The sequence below is a fragment of the Podarcis liolepis genome (assembly GCF_965112155.1).
Source record: "Podarcis liolepis genome assembly, chromosome: 1".
Taxonomy (NCBI): domain Eukaryota; kingdom Metazoa; phylum Chordata; class Lepidosauria; order Squamata; family Lacertidae; genus Podarcis; species Podarcis liolepis.
The window spans coordinates 79,637,275-79,655,685 of record NC_139554.1 but is presented as its reverse complement, the minus strand read 5'-3'; the positions used below and the strand labels follow the sequence as shown (position 1 = coordinate 79,655,685).

General features: G+C 43.3%; 1 protein-coding gene across 4 annotated transcripts; it reads right to left on the bottom strand.

The window, feature by feature from the left end:
• Positions 1 to 1,164: 1,164 nt before the first annotated feature.
• LOC310698013 (inner centromere protein B-like) lies at positions 1,165 to 18,402 on the bottom strand. Of its 4 annotated transcripts, none has more exons than XM_083484687.1 (19): positions 17,832 to 18,402; positions 17,471 to 17,611; positions 16,303 to 16,416; positions 14,581 to 15,302; positions 13,960 to 14,008; positions 12,647 to 12,680; positions 11,547 to 11,664; positions 11,025 to 11,115; positions 9,811 to 9,937; positions 9,588 to 9,722; positions 8,863 to 8,874; positions 8,427 to 8,536; positions 7,927 to 8,047; positions 7,066 to 7,164; positions 6,092 to 6,177; positions 5,763 to 5,844; positions 5,038 to 5,142; positions 2,351 to 2,510; positions 1,165 to 1,498 (listed from the first exon to the last, which is right to left on the bottom strand). In XM_083484687.1, exons 2-19 carry the CDS (start codon positions 17,605 to 17,607, stop codon positions 1,284 to 1,286), a joined length of 2,517 nt encoding a protein of 838 aa, XP_083340813.1. In that variant the 5' UTR covers positions 17,608 to 17,611; positions 17,832 to 18,402; the 3' UTR covers positions 1,165 to 1,283. The 4 variants fall into 4 exon arrangements, with proteins under 4 accessions (XP_083340813.1, XP_083340812.1, XP_083340810.1 ...); XM_083484686.1 differs by having other exon boundaries at positions 17,836 to 18,402; XM_083484684.1 differs by lacking the exon at positions 17,832 to 18,402 and having other exon boundaries at positions 17,471 to 17,780.
• Positions 18,403 to 18,411: the final 9 nt, after the last annotated feature.

Sequence of the window (18,411 nt, the reverse complement as noted above, 5' to 3'; positions counted from 1 at the left end):
AGGGCATTACTTCTTGTCCTTTGATACAGCAGTCCCCAGAGGCAGTTTCAAATAAGAAAAAACACATTTGTTGCAATTATCACTCTAAAACCCTAAAGCTAGCTACCTCCATGTAAATAAAGCCAAGGTCACTGCAGTACTCCCATTAGACGGAGCCATGAAAGGTGAGTTTATGTACTGCCTTTGTCAAGATGACAGATTTCATCCTCCTCAAAATTTCAGAAATAACCATGTGAGCTGTAACATCCCTTGGTTTTACTGCCTTTCTAGGAAAGTCATCAAAATATTTTTATTTACTTGACTGCAAATGCATGTAACCTTTGTATGTCACACTGAAATCTAACTTTCTGAAGAAGTGAATCTGCGTTCTGATCTGGGCAGGTAAAAAGGCTTGTCCCCAAGCTACTGAAAATCTGAGAGGATAACATTTGGGAACTGTCTGCTAAAACTAAAGGCTGGTAGTACTTACATAAGACCAAACCCACTTTTTTTTTTAGAAAGGCAGAGGAAGTCCCATAAAGTATTAATATAGTTTAGTCCCTTTGGCAATGATCCCTTTGGTTCATACTGAGCAAGAATTTAGTTCACATCATTCTTGCCCATTTGTTTACTTGTTCAGTTATTCCAACTACTGTCAGTTTGTTTTTTCAACTGCCCTCTTTCTCTCTCACCATTAGCTTGGAAGAACCATTTCTGCTGGTGTGAAGTAAGAAACAGTTATAAACAGTCTATTAGGACCTGAAGGCACAATGGGAAGAGATAAACCTAGCAGTATTGAAGTCTACTACAACCTCTTTCTTCATCTTAGTTGGAAGATTCGGTAAAGACCTGCACCTACAGGGAACCAGGCAGAGGGCCTTCTTGGTAGTGGCGCCCGCCCTGTGGAACGCCCTCCCATCAGATGTCAAAGAGATAAACAACTACCTGACATTCAGAAGACATCTTAAGGCAGCCCTGTTCAGGGATGTTTTTAATGTGTGACATCTTTGTGTATTTTTGGTCTTTGTGGAAGCCGCCCAGAGTGGCTGGGGAAACCCAGCCAGATGGGTGGGGTACAAATAAATTATTATTATTATTATTATTATTATTATATCCAAAATAAGCAAAGCAAATTTGCCCTGGTTATTTGGTTTGTTTTTTTTAAAAAAACCACGTTCTTGACAGTTTTAGCATTTAAACCTTTATTGCACAAGATAAAAAACATTAAAATACCTTACAGATGCATGTTACATAGACATGACAGACAAAAAACAGCTGAGCGCCATAAGTGGTTCTACACAGCTTCAGTGCTTCTTCATACTGTTAGAGACACGCAATGCTGCTTTGGTACCTGGAAGAGGTGGAGACTGCCAAACAGCTGAACTTGTGCGCTTGAAATACCTTGGCTTACTTTTGTAGAAGATAGCTTCTAGTTTAGGACTTAAGATTACTCCAAAGAACTTGTTGATGTCTGGAGGGTTGTAATATTGGTATGTAACAGCTTCATTAAGCTGAAGACCTGAGGAAACAAGCAGTTATTCTGTGAGTAATCCTTCAAGTAGCAACACATCTCCACTTCAAGCACTTCTACGTAGCGGGGGGGGGGGGGGGATGTGAAACCCAATCTATGAGTGGACTCTAGCCAGCAGCTCAATTCAGCTGCAGCACTCACTGGATCTAGGTATGGCTCGGCCTACCTACGGAATACCTCACTGTAATTATCCAATAGTCTCCACCACACAAGCAGACTTATCATTTTGATTCAAAAAACCCCAAAGGAATTAAAAAGCAAGTTTGTCAGATGACCAAATAGAGGCAGGCCTGTAGAACAGAAATTATATTTCAAGCTGGGCAAGTTGGCTACACGATGAATCCCCCCCCCCCCGGTAAGATTTCATTAAAGCTTTTTCACAATACAAGAAACTAAATAAAAACAAAAACAGAGGAAGAAAGAAGAAAGTGCAGAGTCTTCTCTCAGAGGTAGTTCTTAACCCTTGCCACACACAGAAAGCGGGGGACCCTCCCAGCTCCCACCTGGGGGCTTGCCTTTCTTCTCCCAGTCTCTCACCCCGGGAGATCTTCCCTTCCTTGCATCTCACTCAGGGTCCTTCAACCAACCATCCACCATCCAGAAAGAGCATCTCATAGAGAGCAATGAAGCCTACATTGACTTTGCTCTCTCCATGAGGTTGTGTAAAGGCTCTTGTGTTACAGTCAGGGTCTTGTAGCAGAACTGAGCTCGGAGAGATTTGTTTATGTATTTATGTATTAGGACAGATCCAGCAAAAACCTAGAGGACCGTCAGAATCTGAAGCAAGAACCCTGTAATTTCAGTGATACCATTTTGCAGCCACTGAAAACTCACTCTTACCAGTGGCCCATGCAGGGATGGGTTTCCTGGGCTCGCTTTCGTCATCCGTGGAGTCATCGCTATTCAAGTCCATTCCATAGTCATTGTGGTTGACTTTGAGGGACTTGGTACCTTTCAGACCTTGGGGGCTCATTTGACTAGAGCGGGCAGCAGGAGATTTCTGTAATAAAGACGAGACCTGAATGGATTGGTTAATGTTACAGGTGCAGCAATTTGCCAACAGGGCTCTGTGGCTATACATCTTCCAGTTCCAATGTTTCGACCTGTGCCTTTTAAAGTTTCTTATTATGCAAGCACCTCAAATGACACTGTGGGTATGTCCTCTGGAATCATTAATCACTATGGAAAGCTTATGAATACCATACCTAGAATATTTAATATGGAATATGGATGCTCTAATGTGCTTGAAGTTTTTTATTTTATTTTCTGTAATGTGTGTATATTATTATTGTTTATTAAATTTATATACTGCCCTTCATCCAAAGATCTCAAGGGGGTTCACAAGATAAAAAGACAGAATACAATCACAAATAAATAGTTAGAAGCAAAGCAAAGCAAAACAAAAACACCCATCCCAAATACATTTAAAAGGCCATAGAATATTAACCAGCCCAAGGCCTGGTTGAAGAGAATCATTTTTGTCTGGAACCTAAAGATATATAATGACAGAGCCAGGTGAGCTTCCCTGGAGGAAGCATTCCACAAGCAGGGAGCCACTACAGAAAAGGCCTGTCCTTGTGTTGCCACCCTCCAGACCTCTTGCAGAGGAGGCACACGAAAAAGAGAAGAGAAGAAGAGTTTGGGATTTGATATCCCGCTTTATCACTACCCTAAGGAGTCTCAAAGCGGCTAACATTCTCCTTTCCCTTCCTCCCCCACAACAAACACTCTGTGAGGAGAGTGGGGCTGAGAGACTTCAGAGAAGTGTGACTAGCCCAAGGTCACCCAGCAGCTGCATGTGGAGGAGCGGAGACGCGAACCCAGTCCCCCAGATTACGAGTCTACCACTCTTAACCATTACACCACACTGGGCCTCAGATGATGATTGCAGAGGCCAGGTTGGTCTATAAAGGGAGAGGCAGTCCTTGAGCTATTGCGGGCCTGAGCCATTGGTGGTACACTCCAAAAGATAAATAGCTAGGGAGATGCTGGTGACTGCGCCACAGTACTAAAAGGCACCAGCTATGCAAGTTCCTGAAAATTAAGGCTTGAGATTGGTAGTTCCAGTTTGTCTATCACAATATGCCACCAGGGAGTGACTACTTCAAGAATGAATACATGAATATACATAATGCAAAAGCGGCCAGTTACATTATACATCGGAACTGAGCTTGTTCCAACATGCTGACACTTTGAAACACCACAAAGTCTAGGACTTCATAGACACGCAAGGGCATTGCTATATATAGCACTCACAGCTTCCTCCTTAACTGGCTGAGAGAAAATAACTCCAGGTCTAACCAGAACAATGCTGAACTGCATTTTTGCTGGCTTCTAGTAATCAATCCTTCTCCTGCGCTTTTGTGAGTTATTGGAGCTGCACACCAGATACTCACAAGGCAACGTGGGGGATTATGAAGCTTCACCTCCCTCATTCTGGTTTCTGCCAGGCTAAATGGAATAGCATACCGGTAAGTGTGTGTGTGTAGGGTGCGAGACACCATTGCTCCAAAGTAACCCCCTCAGTATTAGGAAGTACTGCTTCTTCTAAGTCCTTCCTATGGTGGTGCTACAGCCAGTACTTTTTTTCTTTAAAAAGGTTTAGGGGATCTGTTATTTTGATTCAAGAAAATCACCATTTTATAATTCAAATTGGGAAAACTAAAGACAGTAAATGGACAAAAGTACAAAGATTCACAAAAGGTTTAGGGGTATCCGTCCCCCCAGAAAAAAGGCACTGGCAACAGCCATGGAAGGGCTGCCCTTTACAAATATTCCCAGTCTTCTTTAATAACAGCAGTCAAACAGCTTAGTTTATCATATTCTCATGCCCCCTTGTGCTCATTTGTTAGAACTGCAGCACCTTTAGAATTCACGACCACTTATTGCAGCATAAACAGCTGTAGGTTTCTTCCAATATGTATTCAAAAGTGTGTTATTTTTGATGCCTTGTCTCCGTCAAAGAGGAAGGAAGTGTACAGCCTCAGGAAATGCTTAATGCAGCATCTGGGTCTCAAAACTCACTCAGAACCCTATGCCAGTGACAGCCAAGCGGCTCTGCTAGAAGGTGTTGGTAGGGTGAGGGGAGAAGAGAAATAAAAGGTCCCCAAGTTGGAGGCATTTAACCTTCAGCAATATACCACCTGGCTGTTCTTGATCTGCTTTAATCACAGTGTAGGCCCCACTGATGCTTTGAAGTACACTACACAGCAAGGATACACTGCAGGACAACTGCTTGCTCTATAGCCAACAAGTGTCTGCAGAAACAGACACTGCCCCATCCCCAAGTGCTTACTTAACAGGCAAAGGGAACGGAGGGGCAACAGAAGGCACTTTTGGACTGCGTCTGCCCACCGCTCAGGGCATAGGCAGAGTGAATATATCTCCAAGCATAAAACGGAGGACTGCTTTTAATTTCAGTTACTGAAAAGGTGTCACAAGTTTGTGAGATACCAATGGACATCCAAGTCACTTTCCAATTCAAAGCCCAGGTATCTGACCACAGGCCTCAACTATCTATTGCTTACCTGGGCAGTTATATTCAACCATTTATTAGCAGCAGGAACTGTGTCCACCTGCATAGCTTTCTTTTCTTGCTGCAGCTCGTCTAGACGGGTAGAATTCTGTTCATCCTATTGGCAAGATCAGATTTATTCGCTGACCATTCTACAATGGTCTTTGATTCCATCCACTTCACCCAGACTGTATTGAAATTTAGTAGGGTAGCCTCTTCACTAGAAGGCACCAGCAGCTATTTTTTGTAAAGATGCAGAGGGTCTTCAAAAAACAAGTTTCTTTTCAGAAAAATCCATTAAGATGCTCCACTAATAAGTCCGTTAACTCTTCCTGCCTGCTCCCCCATCATCAGTGAAGCATAATTGTGATCGCTACTTTTCCCTGGGTGATTCCCCAGACACCCATCCCATTCCCTGAAGAACAAATATAAGTGTAAACTCAGTTCTCTTGTACAGCATATCGTGCAAAAAATGTGCACAAACTTACAGTCTGGTTCAGTATGGTGGGAACATAGCTGCACAAGATTAACACAGCACTTTACAGAATTTAAATGGTGTCAGACAAGCAAATACTCAATTCAAGCAGTTCCCATCAGCAGCACAAGGAACAAGTTGATGTCCTGCATTCTGAAAATGCATCTGCTAAAATTAGAGGGATTTGTTTACATAGCTGCTGGCAAGTGCGGCTTTATGCCCACCCCCACTTCAAATCCTGGCTTTCCAATTCCTTGGCATACCTTCAGATTTTCTTCCTCTTCTGTAACTACTGCTAGCTCCTGGGGTCTCACCAATTTCTCTTTATCATGCTGTCCATGGTGTCTAAAAAGTGAAAGGAGAGCATACACAAACATGTTTACTTGTGACAGGATTACTAGCAAGTGTGTGCTAGGACTGCAGCTTTAAGCAGTTTACCTTAATTACAAAATGCATATTGTAGAAAGCCATATGGTTTTAGAACTGGCCCTTTTACACACAATTTTGGGAAGTCGTCAGAATTGCATCTACACCATTCCAACAAGTGTCCTAGGGTCATCCAACCTTGTAACCAAGAAAGCAAAGTCCTCACCCTTTCCCCTGTTTTGTGCAATTGTGCTCCAGCATTTTCTTAATTTCTCCAACGGTCTTCCACTCTCGATTTTTGTGCCCTTCTTCCTGAAACAAGGAGTACAGAATCAGCACCCACCATAAACACGAAGAGCAGGTGGGGAAATGCCAAATCCCTGTAGTGCAGTGTTTCTCAACCTTGGGTCCCCAGATGTTGTTGGACTACAACTCCCATCATCCCTGAGCTCTGGCCTTGCTAGCTAAGAATGATGGGAGTTGTAGTTCAACAACATCTGGGGACCCAAGGTTGAGAAAGGCTGCTGTAGTACAACGAAGAGAACTCTGCCCCATTATATTTAACTGCTCCTTATGTACACAACAGGAATTGTATTAAGAGAGGTTTTATTGTAACAACGTTTATTAAAAAACTAAACAGCCAAGCAGAATGCTTTAGAAACAAACCAAGCAGTTCAGACAATACTTCTCAATTCTCAACCATACATGCAACAAAAACCACAGTGGGACGGGTGCTTTTTTCATGGCTCCCCAGGAGATACAGAAGGTAATGCCTGAGCTAGAGGATTTTGCATTTAATATCTCTGAGGGCGTGTGGCAATGGTATTACCTCTTATCCACATGAATGCTAGGAAGCTAGATGCAAAGACATTGGGGTAGGTTTTAAAAACCTACATATTCTCACCACCAAGAGTCCCTCCATATTTTGCTCACTCCTCACCCCTTCTGACAACTCCTTATGGCCTGGCTTTGTTAGTAGGAACCAACAGGTCAGCGGAGATTTAAATGCATCTTCCTCTTTCCAAGGAGACCTCCAGGGTTTGATACTTCAGGCAACAGCAAATGCACTTTTCAGGATTACAATAAGACGTTGCTCAGGAGTTTGACTATTTCAGTCTCCAGCATGCAGGGCTTAATCCTCTGCCTCAGTTTCATTCTCTTCTGTACACCCTTTCACTTGACATTCAATACAGTGCTCACCATCTGAAGCACCTTCTGTTTTCGCGCTTCTGCTTCCCCCATTTTCTTAGTAGATATTCTTTTCTTGGTCTTTTCCTCTGCTACTTTCTCTTCCCGCACCTGTGTGAAAGATCCTTTTATATTTTAGTTTACATATTTCAGACCTCAAGACCATACTGAATAACAATTCATATAGTATCTGGGGGGGGGGGGAGAGAACAGAATCCAGTTAGGAATTATCAACCCTACATGCCTGTGAAGTACTGATGTGAGTTTATGATCTCAGTGCCGAGTACCAAGTGCGATCCTGTAGTCAGTGCCAGACCAGAACTGAAAAGACCCAGGTTCAGATCCCCACTGGGTGTATCTCATGAGGTGACCTTGAGCTAGTTGTAACCCCTCAGCCTCCTTGGCCTCACAGGATTGCCAGGAGCAAGACTCGGGAACCAAGTGCCCTCCATATGTTCTTGGACTGCAACTCCCATCATCATTACCTTGGGTCACACAGGCTGGGGCTGATGTGAGTCAGAGTCCAGAAACATCTGAGCGAAAGTTCTTCAGCTCTTGTTAAAAGGCCAAACCAAAAGTAGCCAATGTGGTGCTTTCCGGAGATTGCTGGACTACAACTCCCATCAGCCTCAGTCAGCATGGCCAATAGTCAGAGATAATGGGAGCTGTTTTCCAGCAACATCTGGAGGATACCACATTAGTGACCCCTGGATTATATATACTGTATACAAAGAATTAACGTTGGTAGCCTATTTAATAAAACATAAAACCACATCTCTCAGAATGGATGACACAATATACCAATAGGAATCCGCTTACATGCTCTGACCACTGTCATTAAAAGGCTAGGAAGAAAATGGGACCATCTCCTACCTTCTCGCTCCTTTCTTCATGTTGAGATAACTTCTGCTCCATTCTCCTTCTCTTTTCTTCCCCCATCTGCTCCACCCGTTCTCGAGCTTGCAGTGTCTTTCTTAGACGTTCTTCCCGCTTTCTGTGAGATACAGAGAAACAGGTGTGTTTATAGTAGAGGCTGGAGAACCTTAGGCCTGGCAAAAAGCCCCAATTTGGCAAGCAATGCTGCTTCCCCCAAACCATGTCCACCAGGCCCATACCTGACATGTGGTATCAGGTATGGGGCAGGCAGGGAACGCGCCACGGGGAACCTTAACATGCACTCCCCATTGTTCATTAGCAAGGAAGGCTTGCTATCATGGCCAATCAGCCTGCTGGAAGTGGCTGCAGTACAGAGTTCCCCATGGGTGTAATTTGTATAAATGGCCTGCCATGCCTAGTTTAGACTGCAGGCTGGACCTATCTAGGTGACTGGTCCATAGTTATCCAAACGGGACTGAGGGTGAACAGCTACCTACAGCCTTATCTCTTCTAGTCGCCGCTTTTTTTCTTCCTCAACTTTCTGCTTCCTCTGCTGCTCAGCTTCTTGCTTTTTCCGCAAACTCTCAAGACGCTGTCGCTCCTTTTCCTATGATGTGTAGAAAGTTTGGACTACTTCCAGTTGTGGCAACCATTTATTAATTATTATTATTATTATTATTATTATTATTATTATTATTATTATTATTATTATTTATTATTGACCCACTAGCCAACAAAAGCAATGTTTTCTCCAACCTCACTACCATGAGTTAAAGCCAGATCAGTACGTGTAGCAGTACTTAGGTACGTGAAACACCAAAACCTTCCGAAAAGATCTATATGCAGCTAAAATGGGTAGTGCATTTAGGGCAGTTAAGTCTTTTTTAAAAAAAACAATTCCCAGGCCACAAAATGAGAAAAATAGTTACTTACAACAAACTCTCCCTTTGGCAGGATGAATATGAAAAGGAAAGGAAAGACAAGTTACTTAGTTTCCAAGTCTAAATGCTAACTAACCAGTTCATTAGAGTGATTCAATAGCAGTTCCTTCTGCCTTAGTAAAGGAAAGGCTTGTGAGAAGATGCAAAGTGGCACCAGGGCCCAGCAAGTAACTTCTTTACCTCATCAGTTATAACAAAGGAGATGAGGCAAATAAATCCCAATTTGCTGCCTTAAGGCTATCAAAGATCCCAAGTTCCACAGCAGGACTGGGAATTAAATTAAACCAAACCAAACCAAACCAAAGCTGGAAAGTCCAACAAGCTTAATTTTGAAGAGACTTCAGCCATGCTTCAAAAGGCAGAAGATGATGGCTCTGTCTGACCGATGACCTCCCAAATTGGTTTCCTCAAGAGTAAGGCAGACCGATCAAACCCACATGCACAAGTGGAGGAAGAAACTTCTCTTGCTGGTATGTGCTGGAAATTTCCCACGAGGCCACTTACAAAATGACAGTCCTAGCCCCAACCTCACATCTCTCAGTGTGATAAAAGGATGCATAAGCCCACACTATTAGTTCACCAAACCCAATCCAGCTGGCAGCAGTTCTGCAAGGTCTCATGCAGAGGTCCCTTAGCCCTGCTACACAAGGCAACTGCAGCTGCCAGGAGCTCAGTGTCTAGCAGACTTTTAACTTGAGCAGCATCCTTGACCCTTACCTTGGAGGTAGGTTTACTGGGGGTGCCACGTTTGATGAGATTTTTCATGACACTATTGTGGCCTGCAGACCCTGGGGATTTGAGTAGCTGGCTCTTCTGTATTGTCTGGAAGAAGTTTTTGAAAGGCCGTGCGATCTGTTGGAAGAGTATGGATGTTCTTAGTGGCTGACCAGTGATGTGGCATCAGAAAAGGGCCATTATGTTGTCCTTGGCATTTATTTACCTTGCCTGGGCCAGATAAGGGCTTGTTTGCAGGAGATGTGGGTTTGTGACTAGGAAGATAAGTGCCTCCATCCTGTGTGTGCTGGCCAGCAGGTAGTTCATCCATTGCTTGTTTATAACTCTGGCTCCTGAAAAGAGCATGAAGTGTATACATAGCAATCCCAATTACATAAATGATCCTTGCTGTCAGAGATCTGAAGACTCCCAACGATTCAGCACGATCAAAAGGTTTTGGGCCTCTTACTCAATGTCCTTTTAGAGGTCAAGGTGCCCTATAAGCTCTCCAGTGACGCTCAAAAAAGACAGGGGAGGGGGAGAGGGATTACAGAGGAAACCACAAAAACAAAACAAAAACCTAGCAAGCACAAGAAACAAAAAACCTTCTATATATTTTTGAATCCAAAATTTCGGACTCTTCAGATTAGAGTAAAATAACACCTTGATATAGTAACATGTTCAAGAATATGCAGTTGTTCTTGGAAGTAAAACAGAATCCGTTCCAGAAATCCGTTCCAACTTCCAAAACATTCGGAAACCAAAGCATGGCTTCTGATTGGCTGCAGGAAGCTCCTGCAGCCAACTGGAAGCTGTGGAAGCCCCTCAGGCGTTTGGGTTCCAAAGAACATTCGCAAACTGGAACACTCACTTCTGGATTTTCGGTGTTCAGGAGCCAAAACTTCCAAGTACCAAAGCATTCGGGATCCAAGGTACGACTGCATACTGTTATGCCACATGGTTTCATGATAGCCAATTTTGCCTGACACTTCCAATTCTGAGTCAATGTACATGTACATGTATTAAGCTTACCCAGATATCCAAATTTCCTCTGATCTGTTATACTAGGAGATGATCATTATGGAGCTTTTACCAGTAAAGATAATGGACTGCATACTATTTCTAAGTCCACCCACCTGCCAACGGTGACCCACTGAGTGGAGGGATGGGGTGGGGGGGATAAGAAAAGAGAGAAGAATCTGGCTCACTGGTTGGACCCATCCTGGAAGAACTCATCTCCCAGAACAAAGATAAGCTTTCATCAGAGATACTTGTGTAACCAATCCCTAACACAAGGCGTCATGATACTTTCCAGGAGAACTCTTTCTACCTGAAACAACTTTTGGTAACTGCATTGACTGGAAACTGAGGTGGATTATATCAAAGCTGAAAAGAAAAAAGAGAGGCCACACGAGATTATGCTCCCAAAAGAAAACATACCGTATATTCTGCAATTGCTCACGGGGACAGTTCTGGGCTGAATAGTCAGCTCCACAGACCTGGGTGTCAGTAATTTTAGTTTCAGCTGTTTCTGTGGAGGAGGCACAATTAGTTCAATGAAGGGTATTGTCCTGAAACAGTATCACAAAAGCCACCTTCAACTGACGGCAGCTAAGGTTAGGTGGAAATCGTACCATGGGCACAACGTGTACTCTAGACAATGCTAACCTAGGCATAGTAACAGTATGCCAGGATTCAGGTCTCTTGTGCCTCAGTCCTTTCCACTGGAAGGACAAGATGCTAAGCATTTATGCAGGTTAACTTATATGACAGTTCCCCTTTATTCTAAACTTGGAAACACAACCCATATAATTAAAATTCTAAAGAAACAAAAATAGATTTTTAAAATAAAAAGAAAACGATTCAAACAATGCTATAGTGGGTTGATGGCAACTTCTACTTTCATTTGTTTCACAAATTCCTATGCTGCGCAGGCAGCTTTGATTGCATGAAGCTGTTTACCTTTACTGCATGATTCCCCTTGCTGCATCTCAAGCGGAACTGGACTTTGCACAGTGCAACAAATATTCAGACTAGGTGCACCCAGAGCACAAGTCATATTTTGTAGTGTGTTCAAAGCCTAAAGGAAAAAATAATGTTTTAACACTAGAGTGACAGTCCTTCCACCAGGTTGAGCAAACTGAATCCTAGATGAAGCACATGCAAAACTTTTATTAAAAGGTAAAGGACCCCTGACAGTTAAGTCCAGTCGTGAATGACTCTGGGTTGTGGGGCTCATCTCGCTTTAAAGCCCAAGGGAGCTGGCGTTTGTCCGCAGACAGTTTTTTCCAGGTCATGTGGCCAGCATGACTAAGCCGCTTCTGGCGCAATGGAACACTGAAGCCAGAGCAACTCACACAAACAGTAAAATAAGCACGTGCCATTTTTCACGAAGAAAGATGAAAGAGAGAGAAATATTAAAAGACTATTTCCAATAAAACAGCTATATAGCACCCAGTGAGGGAACCCAACCAAAGTCAAGGAAATATTCAAACACCAGAAGCAGGAGTCTTGGGATCAGTTTATACTATTAGAAGATCAAATAAAACTTTCTTAGACTAGCACTACAGGCAGTGGTGTCACGGGGGAGTAAGGAGAGAAGGCGTGCTCATTCAATTGCTCTCCTAAACAAAGCCTTCCTCCACATAAAAGCTAAAATATCTGGGCAAAGCGTTCAGTGTGATCATGTAGGTTGGGACTACCTGGCTTAGAAAAGTGGCTGGTGGCAAATAAAAACTTCTTCCCAAGACCACACACATGTGTTAAGACTCGGAACCTCCAAGAGGCTCATGTCTAAGGCCCTCATTTACTTCTCTACTCAACAGATACAACACTTAGTTTTCCTCTGCATTTTGCACAAGTCTCCAAGTTTTGTTTGGATGCCCTTTAACACGGAGCATCTATCACTAGCCATCCTGACAGAACTAACTGACTGGTCCTCTGATCCAACCGACAGGTTTGTACAAGATTATGAGGCAAAGTGATCGGAACTAAAGCAGGTGCAAGGAAAGAGCAGGCAATTCACCAAGTGTAACCCAGTGGATAGCTTATCAATACCTTACCTCACTGGTTTCAGCATTCTGTGCCAAAAAAGGCCTAAGGAGAGGCATTTTGACAAAGCGTTACCCATCCCAACAGAGACCAAAACAATGGCTGCATGAGCAGATTAAAACCTTAAGGCACTTCCAAAGAACAATTGAACAGAAGTTGAATCTTCTGATAGAACAAAGCTGAAAGAACAGCATATTGTGTCCCCAGGTCTAGCAGTTTACTTTTTTATGCCCTTCAGGGTGCAACTTCAGAAGTTTAAACTGAACATAAGGCTCCAAGGAAAGGTAAAGACTTTTTGCAGAGCCACTGGTCTTAAAGTGGACAGTAGAAAACAGGAATGGAGAGCTTGTAGACCTCCACATGTTGTTGGACTCTGGCTCCCATCACCCTTGACCACTGGCAATGCTGGTTGCAATTGATGTTGCAATGACATTAGGAGGCCCACAGGTTCCCCAGTCCTGACGTAAAATGACTTTAAGCTATAGGTTTATTAGGAGCCTCATATCTGCCAAGGGAGCAATGACCAATCCTTTAGTCAAGTGTGCCAGAAAGACATCCAAAGTGTTAAATAAGCACCATTTAAGCATATATCACAACACATATGTATGCAATGAACCTCTTTATACCCTGGGGACATTTTACCAGTATATTCCAGAGCTAAGGAGCAGATCGCCACATAAATCTGGGAAGGGGAGTATAGGCCAGACAACTAGGGCTTTCTTGTCAATTAGGGCCAAATGCTCCCTCTGCCACTTGTGACCTTAGTCAAGAACCAAAGTGCAACAGAGCCTTGAGACTGAGGCTACTCCCAGTCTTTGCTCTTCCACTGTAAACTACAGACAGAACCGCAACTCATTTTCCACAGTACGAGTATTTTTCTTCAGTGTACATTCCACTAGATCCATCCACACAAGAGGGCATGACATAGATGCTGTGGGTAGGGTGTTTGATGCTCAACACACATTAGCAAAACACTTGTAATAGGTGCCATTTTATGACCCTGTTTGTTTGTTTGTTTGTTTGTTTGTTTGTTTTGTTTTGTTTTAACTGCCACTAAGACAATTTTCCAGGTAGGGGTATTTTGGGTTTGGTATTTTTTTTATAATGAGAGAGATATAGTGCTAACGCATCACTATGCTATAATGTTAACATTTAAAATGAATTAAAAGGAAAACATATTTCTCTTATTTCCATTTTAGCAACCTTTATAATGGCACTGGTCAGAATTTTTTTAAAAAAACTTTTTTCTAAAATTTAAAGTTAAAGTTATAGCAGAATCTTCCAAAGGGCTTTGATTTCTGTCTGTTTGCTAAAGCTTGCTCACCTAGGTTTGCTGGTTTCATCATCCATGAATATATCAATGGAATTGTGGCCTGGAGAATAAAAAGGTTAAAGAAAACCATTAGTTGAACAAATGCTTGAAGGGTAAAAGTGTGGTTTGCTTCTCTCCCTCCCATTAGCAACTCTGTCAGTCTAAGAGGCAGAACTTTAAACATATCAACAAGTTCTGCCACAGTGAAGGGTGTATGTGTGTGTATGTCTCTCTGGTGTATGCACGTACACATGGACAGAATTAACATACCAGCCCATTTGCTACTTGTCTTCATTCAGCACTTTCACTGTGCATGACAAAGAGCATAGTATGCCACAGGTTTTATTAAATCAGTGTTAGTTAAGGGGAGATGTGAGGCGTGAACTATTAAGGAATACCAGTGTACTTTCAGAGTAGTTCCTAGCCTGCAAAAAGAAGGCATATACACAGCATGTACCAGGGTTAGATATCAAGTTTTGAAGGCCCTCCAATTAGGAAGTGACCCCACACTTTCTATATAAGCAGCATATTGGAGATGCCAATTTCTTTCCCATATGTCACAAACTTAAGGCTACATATTGACAGCTTGTAGAGCCTTACATCCCAGAAGTGAACCGAATTGTCTTTACTTACAGCTTACTTGGCTAGAGGTAGATGAGGAGTCCCAAACTGCTTTCTTCTGAGCAACGCTCTTGTGGATGGATTTCCGAATCATGCTTTTCCTTTTGTTGGCTAGTGAGTATTTCTCCGCGAGTGACACCCGCCTGCTCTTGCGAGGTCTATTTGGAGGGGGGTGGCCTGACTGAGAGTCTGCAGAAGTTCCAGTGTTGTTCTTTAACCCTCGGGAAAACTCTCCCTCGGGCACCATATTAGTGACTAGTTCTTGGGCAGGAAAGTCTTCACTTTCACACATTGCTTTTTCATTCAAAGATGTGTTTGGAGTGGATGTACGCATTGATCCGACTGCATCTTTTTCTGCGTTTCCCGGATCAGTTGTGTCTGTCAGCACCAGCGAAGAGCTATTTGCTACACCTGCAGCCTCTGTAGCCCCAGGCCTAGCAACTGAACAGCCACTAGAACCCACAGTGATGATTTCAGGGTCTCCATTCATCTCCTCATTCAGTTTTCCTGATAATTCACTATTTTGCCTACAGTCAGTACCAAGTGCTCCACCGCCTGCTGGATACATAGTCACCTTGTCACACTGTACTTCTGAAGTTGGTTTAGCAACAGAGCAGGCCGCAAAACCAGACATGGATCTTGCCATCCCCACATCAATTTTTTTCAGTTTCTCTTCACATGGGGACAGACACTGAGAAGGTACTATCTTTACACTGCTTCGTCTTCTAGACAGTCTTAAAAGAGAAACAAGCAAATAAACTTGTTGTTAAAAAAAATTAAATCTAAAAAAAAATGTTTATTCTGTGTTAAGCCACAGGGTGGCACCAGATACTGGGATACAAATTTCAGATATTCCACAGAGCTTTTTTCCACTAAAATTGAGTGTGACCACACCAAATCCCTCCATTTTCTTTGTAGTGTTATAGACAGGATAAACCTAGAAATTAATGAATGCTAGGATTTTGGTTATTTGTGGTATGAAGGGAGAATGCAAGCTGCAAATGAATTCCTGGGCTGGCTTATGCAAACCAGCCTGGCTGGCTGGGAGAAGAGGAGACCTGCTAGCATTACAAAAAGGTGTTGAGGGGCCACAGAAGGATCCTTTGGTCTGGGGAGTCAGATGTCACAATGGTTGCCAGGGTAACTGTGTGTTTGAGGGGCCAGGAAAGGGGAGTTTTGAAACAGGGGCTTCTGGGCAGAAGGAGGAGGAAGTAAGGCTGAGGTCCATCTTAGAGAAGGGGACAAAAGGTCGCCTGCAATGCCGTGGGCCATGCTGTACGATCTAGATTCCCTCTATGCAGGCTGAAGGTGTAAATAGGCAAATAAACCCTATTTCTTAAAGCATGTCTGTGTCTGCCATGTCTTCCATTCTCCAAAGGGACACAGACCTTGCATGTGTGCCTGTGGCCCCATGCGCTCTTGCCACTGCTTGGCAGAGAGAGGGGCAGGCACTGGGCTTTTGTAACAATAGGTTACTCCACTGAATAGTCATTGTCCTTATTAGGTGCCCAGCGCAGGGTAAAACTAAGGCTTGATTTAAGCACTGTATGGTGCTGGCTGACAAGTATAATCTAGAAACAGAGAGAGGAACATGATATCAGCAAAACCTGGGAACAACCAATTTAGCAAGTTATAATTCAGTCCTAGGCAAGTACATAATTGATATAGCTCTTTTAAATACACATAGATGAACATCTAAAAATATTATATCTCTGTGACCTCTGACTGCAATACCTTTTTCTCGTTAGTTCCTTATAGTCATCCTTAAAAGTTGAAGATCGTTTCTTCTTCCGATACTTCTTTTGAGAAGGCGTTCTGGGCATCAGCTCAGGCTCAGCACTGAAGTTGCTATTAAAAACAATCTACTGAATAATTGAACTGAACCAAAATCAAAAATAAAGATTTCAAGTTGCATTCAATGTTTGGCATATTCAGAGGAAACCCACTGAAATTAAAGGACATTACTAATCCATTGCTCCCAATAGGTCTAGTCTAGCCTCAGCAAAGTATAGTTGGATTCAATACCATACGCTGGTCCCTGTTTCAGAAGAAAATCTTAACTATTATACTGCCATTCTAGCAGGCCAGAACATGTTGCAATACCAGCCAGTTGATAGCAAAAGAACAATATATTCATATGTACCGTATTTTTCGCTCCATAAGACGCACCTAGTTTTTAGAGGGGGGATGCAAGAAAAAAATATTCTTTAAAGGGAACGCTGAGCAGAGTCTGAATGCACCCCAGGGTCTGCTCAGCACTCCCTTTCACGAGCCGTGTGGAGCGTGTGTGTGGCGCTTGCGGGCTTTTCCCCGAGGAGGGACAAGGGTAGCCCGTCACTTGGGGAAAAGCCCTCCTTGGGGAAAAGCCCCCAAGAGACGCACACACGCTCTGTGCGGTTCTTTAAAGGGAGCGTGGCTCTTGCGGGCTTTTCCAGAGGGTGGGGGAAGGGACAGAGCATAGCTAAGCCAGAAGCTAGAACAGCGAGAGGGAGCACAGCGATCCCTCTTGCTGTTCTGGCTTCTGGGATAGCTGCGCAGCCTGCATTCGCTCCATAAGACGCACACACATTTCCCTTTACTTTTTAGGAGGGAAAAAGTGTCTTATAGAGCGAAAAATACGGTATTTATCACAGCGACAGCCACTGAATCCACATGCAGAAAAGCCCCTCAGTCAGTCAGTCCTAAACTTCTGATGCAAATACCCGACTTATGCCAGGCGCAGAATAAAGCAAAAACAAAAACAAAACCCACATGCCAGAGAGACAGCCTTGATTTCCATCAGACTGGTACTTGCATTTTTTATATCTCTTAAGAATAGTGCAGAAATTATGGCACTGGTGGTAAAATTCATATTCCTCTTTTATAAGATGCCTGGGATTCAAGGGTCAAACCCTAAGCCTACCTATCAAACATCTTCAGGGCTTCGTCCTCGATTTCCCGCAACCACACCAAGCATTTATGTTCAGCATTGAACAAGAATTCTGTGAACTTCCGACTACAAACATCTAGAAGATGAGTGGGGCCTCCTGCCTCTGCCATGGCACTGGTTAAAACAGGAGAAAAATACATTAATCATTGCATTCTGCATTTGATTGCATAGTGATTTCCTCCTAGCAGCAGATAATATTGACAGCCAACCAATTTTCTTACAAATGTGCTTGTCTGAGTCTACTACAGAAACTGAAGTTGAGCGAGAAAGCTAACAAACCAGCAAGACAAATGAAGAGTAAGCATCAACTTATACATATGTAATGTTAAACAACTTACATCATGCAAAATCAGTAACAGGGAGAAACTAGGAAGCCAACGCTGCCCAGGTAATTCAATACGGTTAGGAACGGTTACTTTCAACTAGCCTGATTAGGTTTTGTTTTTGAATAGTTAGATTAAGCGCCATTACGTTTGCAAATTGTTTAACTCCTTTGCTGCTTGCCAGGGGCTGAATGGGGAGAGAGCTTCCTGGTTAATATAAGGAAGGGAAAAGCGGATGAGCGCAAGCCGCTCCCTCCCTACCAAGATAAAGGAGTCGAGCAAAGCTAGAGGAAAATGCTCAAAACCTGCTAGTTAATAGCAAATCCAAGGAAACAAACTTAAGTTCTCCTTTAACTTAAGTTCTCCGTCGGTTGCCCAGAAAGAGGCAAACTGCAAACCCTGCAAGGATCACACCTAAAACTTGCACGGTTAAGTGCCTGAATTCTTAAAAGCACTGCAGAACGCCCTCCGCCCGCGCGCGCCTCAGCGTTCGAAGCGAGCGCCCGCCCCCTCGCGCGCCTTCTCACCCCTTCTGCCGCGCAGCTAGATCGCGGCTCACGCGCAGAGAGGGCGGGTTATACGGATAGACGA

Excerpts from the sequence above, each read along its gene's own strand:
- LOC310698013 (XM_083484684.1), bottom strand. The coding sequence starts at position 17,637 with ATGTATTTTTCTCCTGTTTTAACCAGTGCCATGGCAGAGGCAGGAGGC. Across the intron at positions 15,303-16,302 it reads AAGGAACTAACGAGAAAAAG|ACTGTCTAGAAGACGAAGCA; the intron begins GTATTGCAGTCA and ends TTCTCTTTTAAG. Across the intron at positions 8,048-8,426 it reads CGACTAGAAGAGATAAGGCT|AAAGCGGGAAGAACGTCTAA; the intron begins GTAGGTAGCTGT and ends TGTATCTCACAG.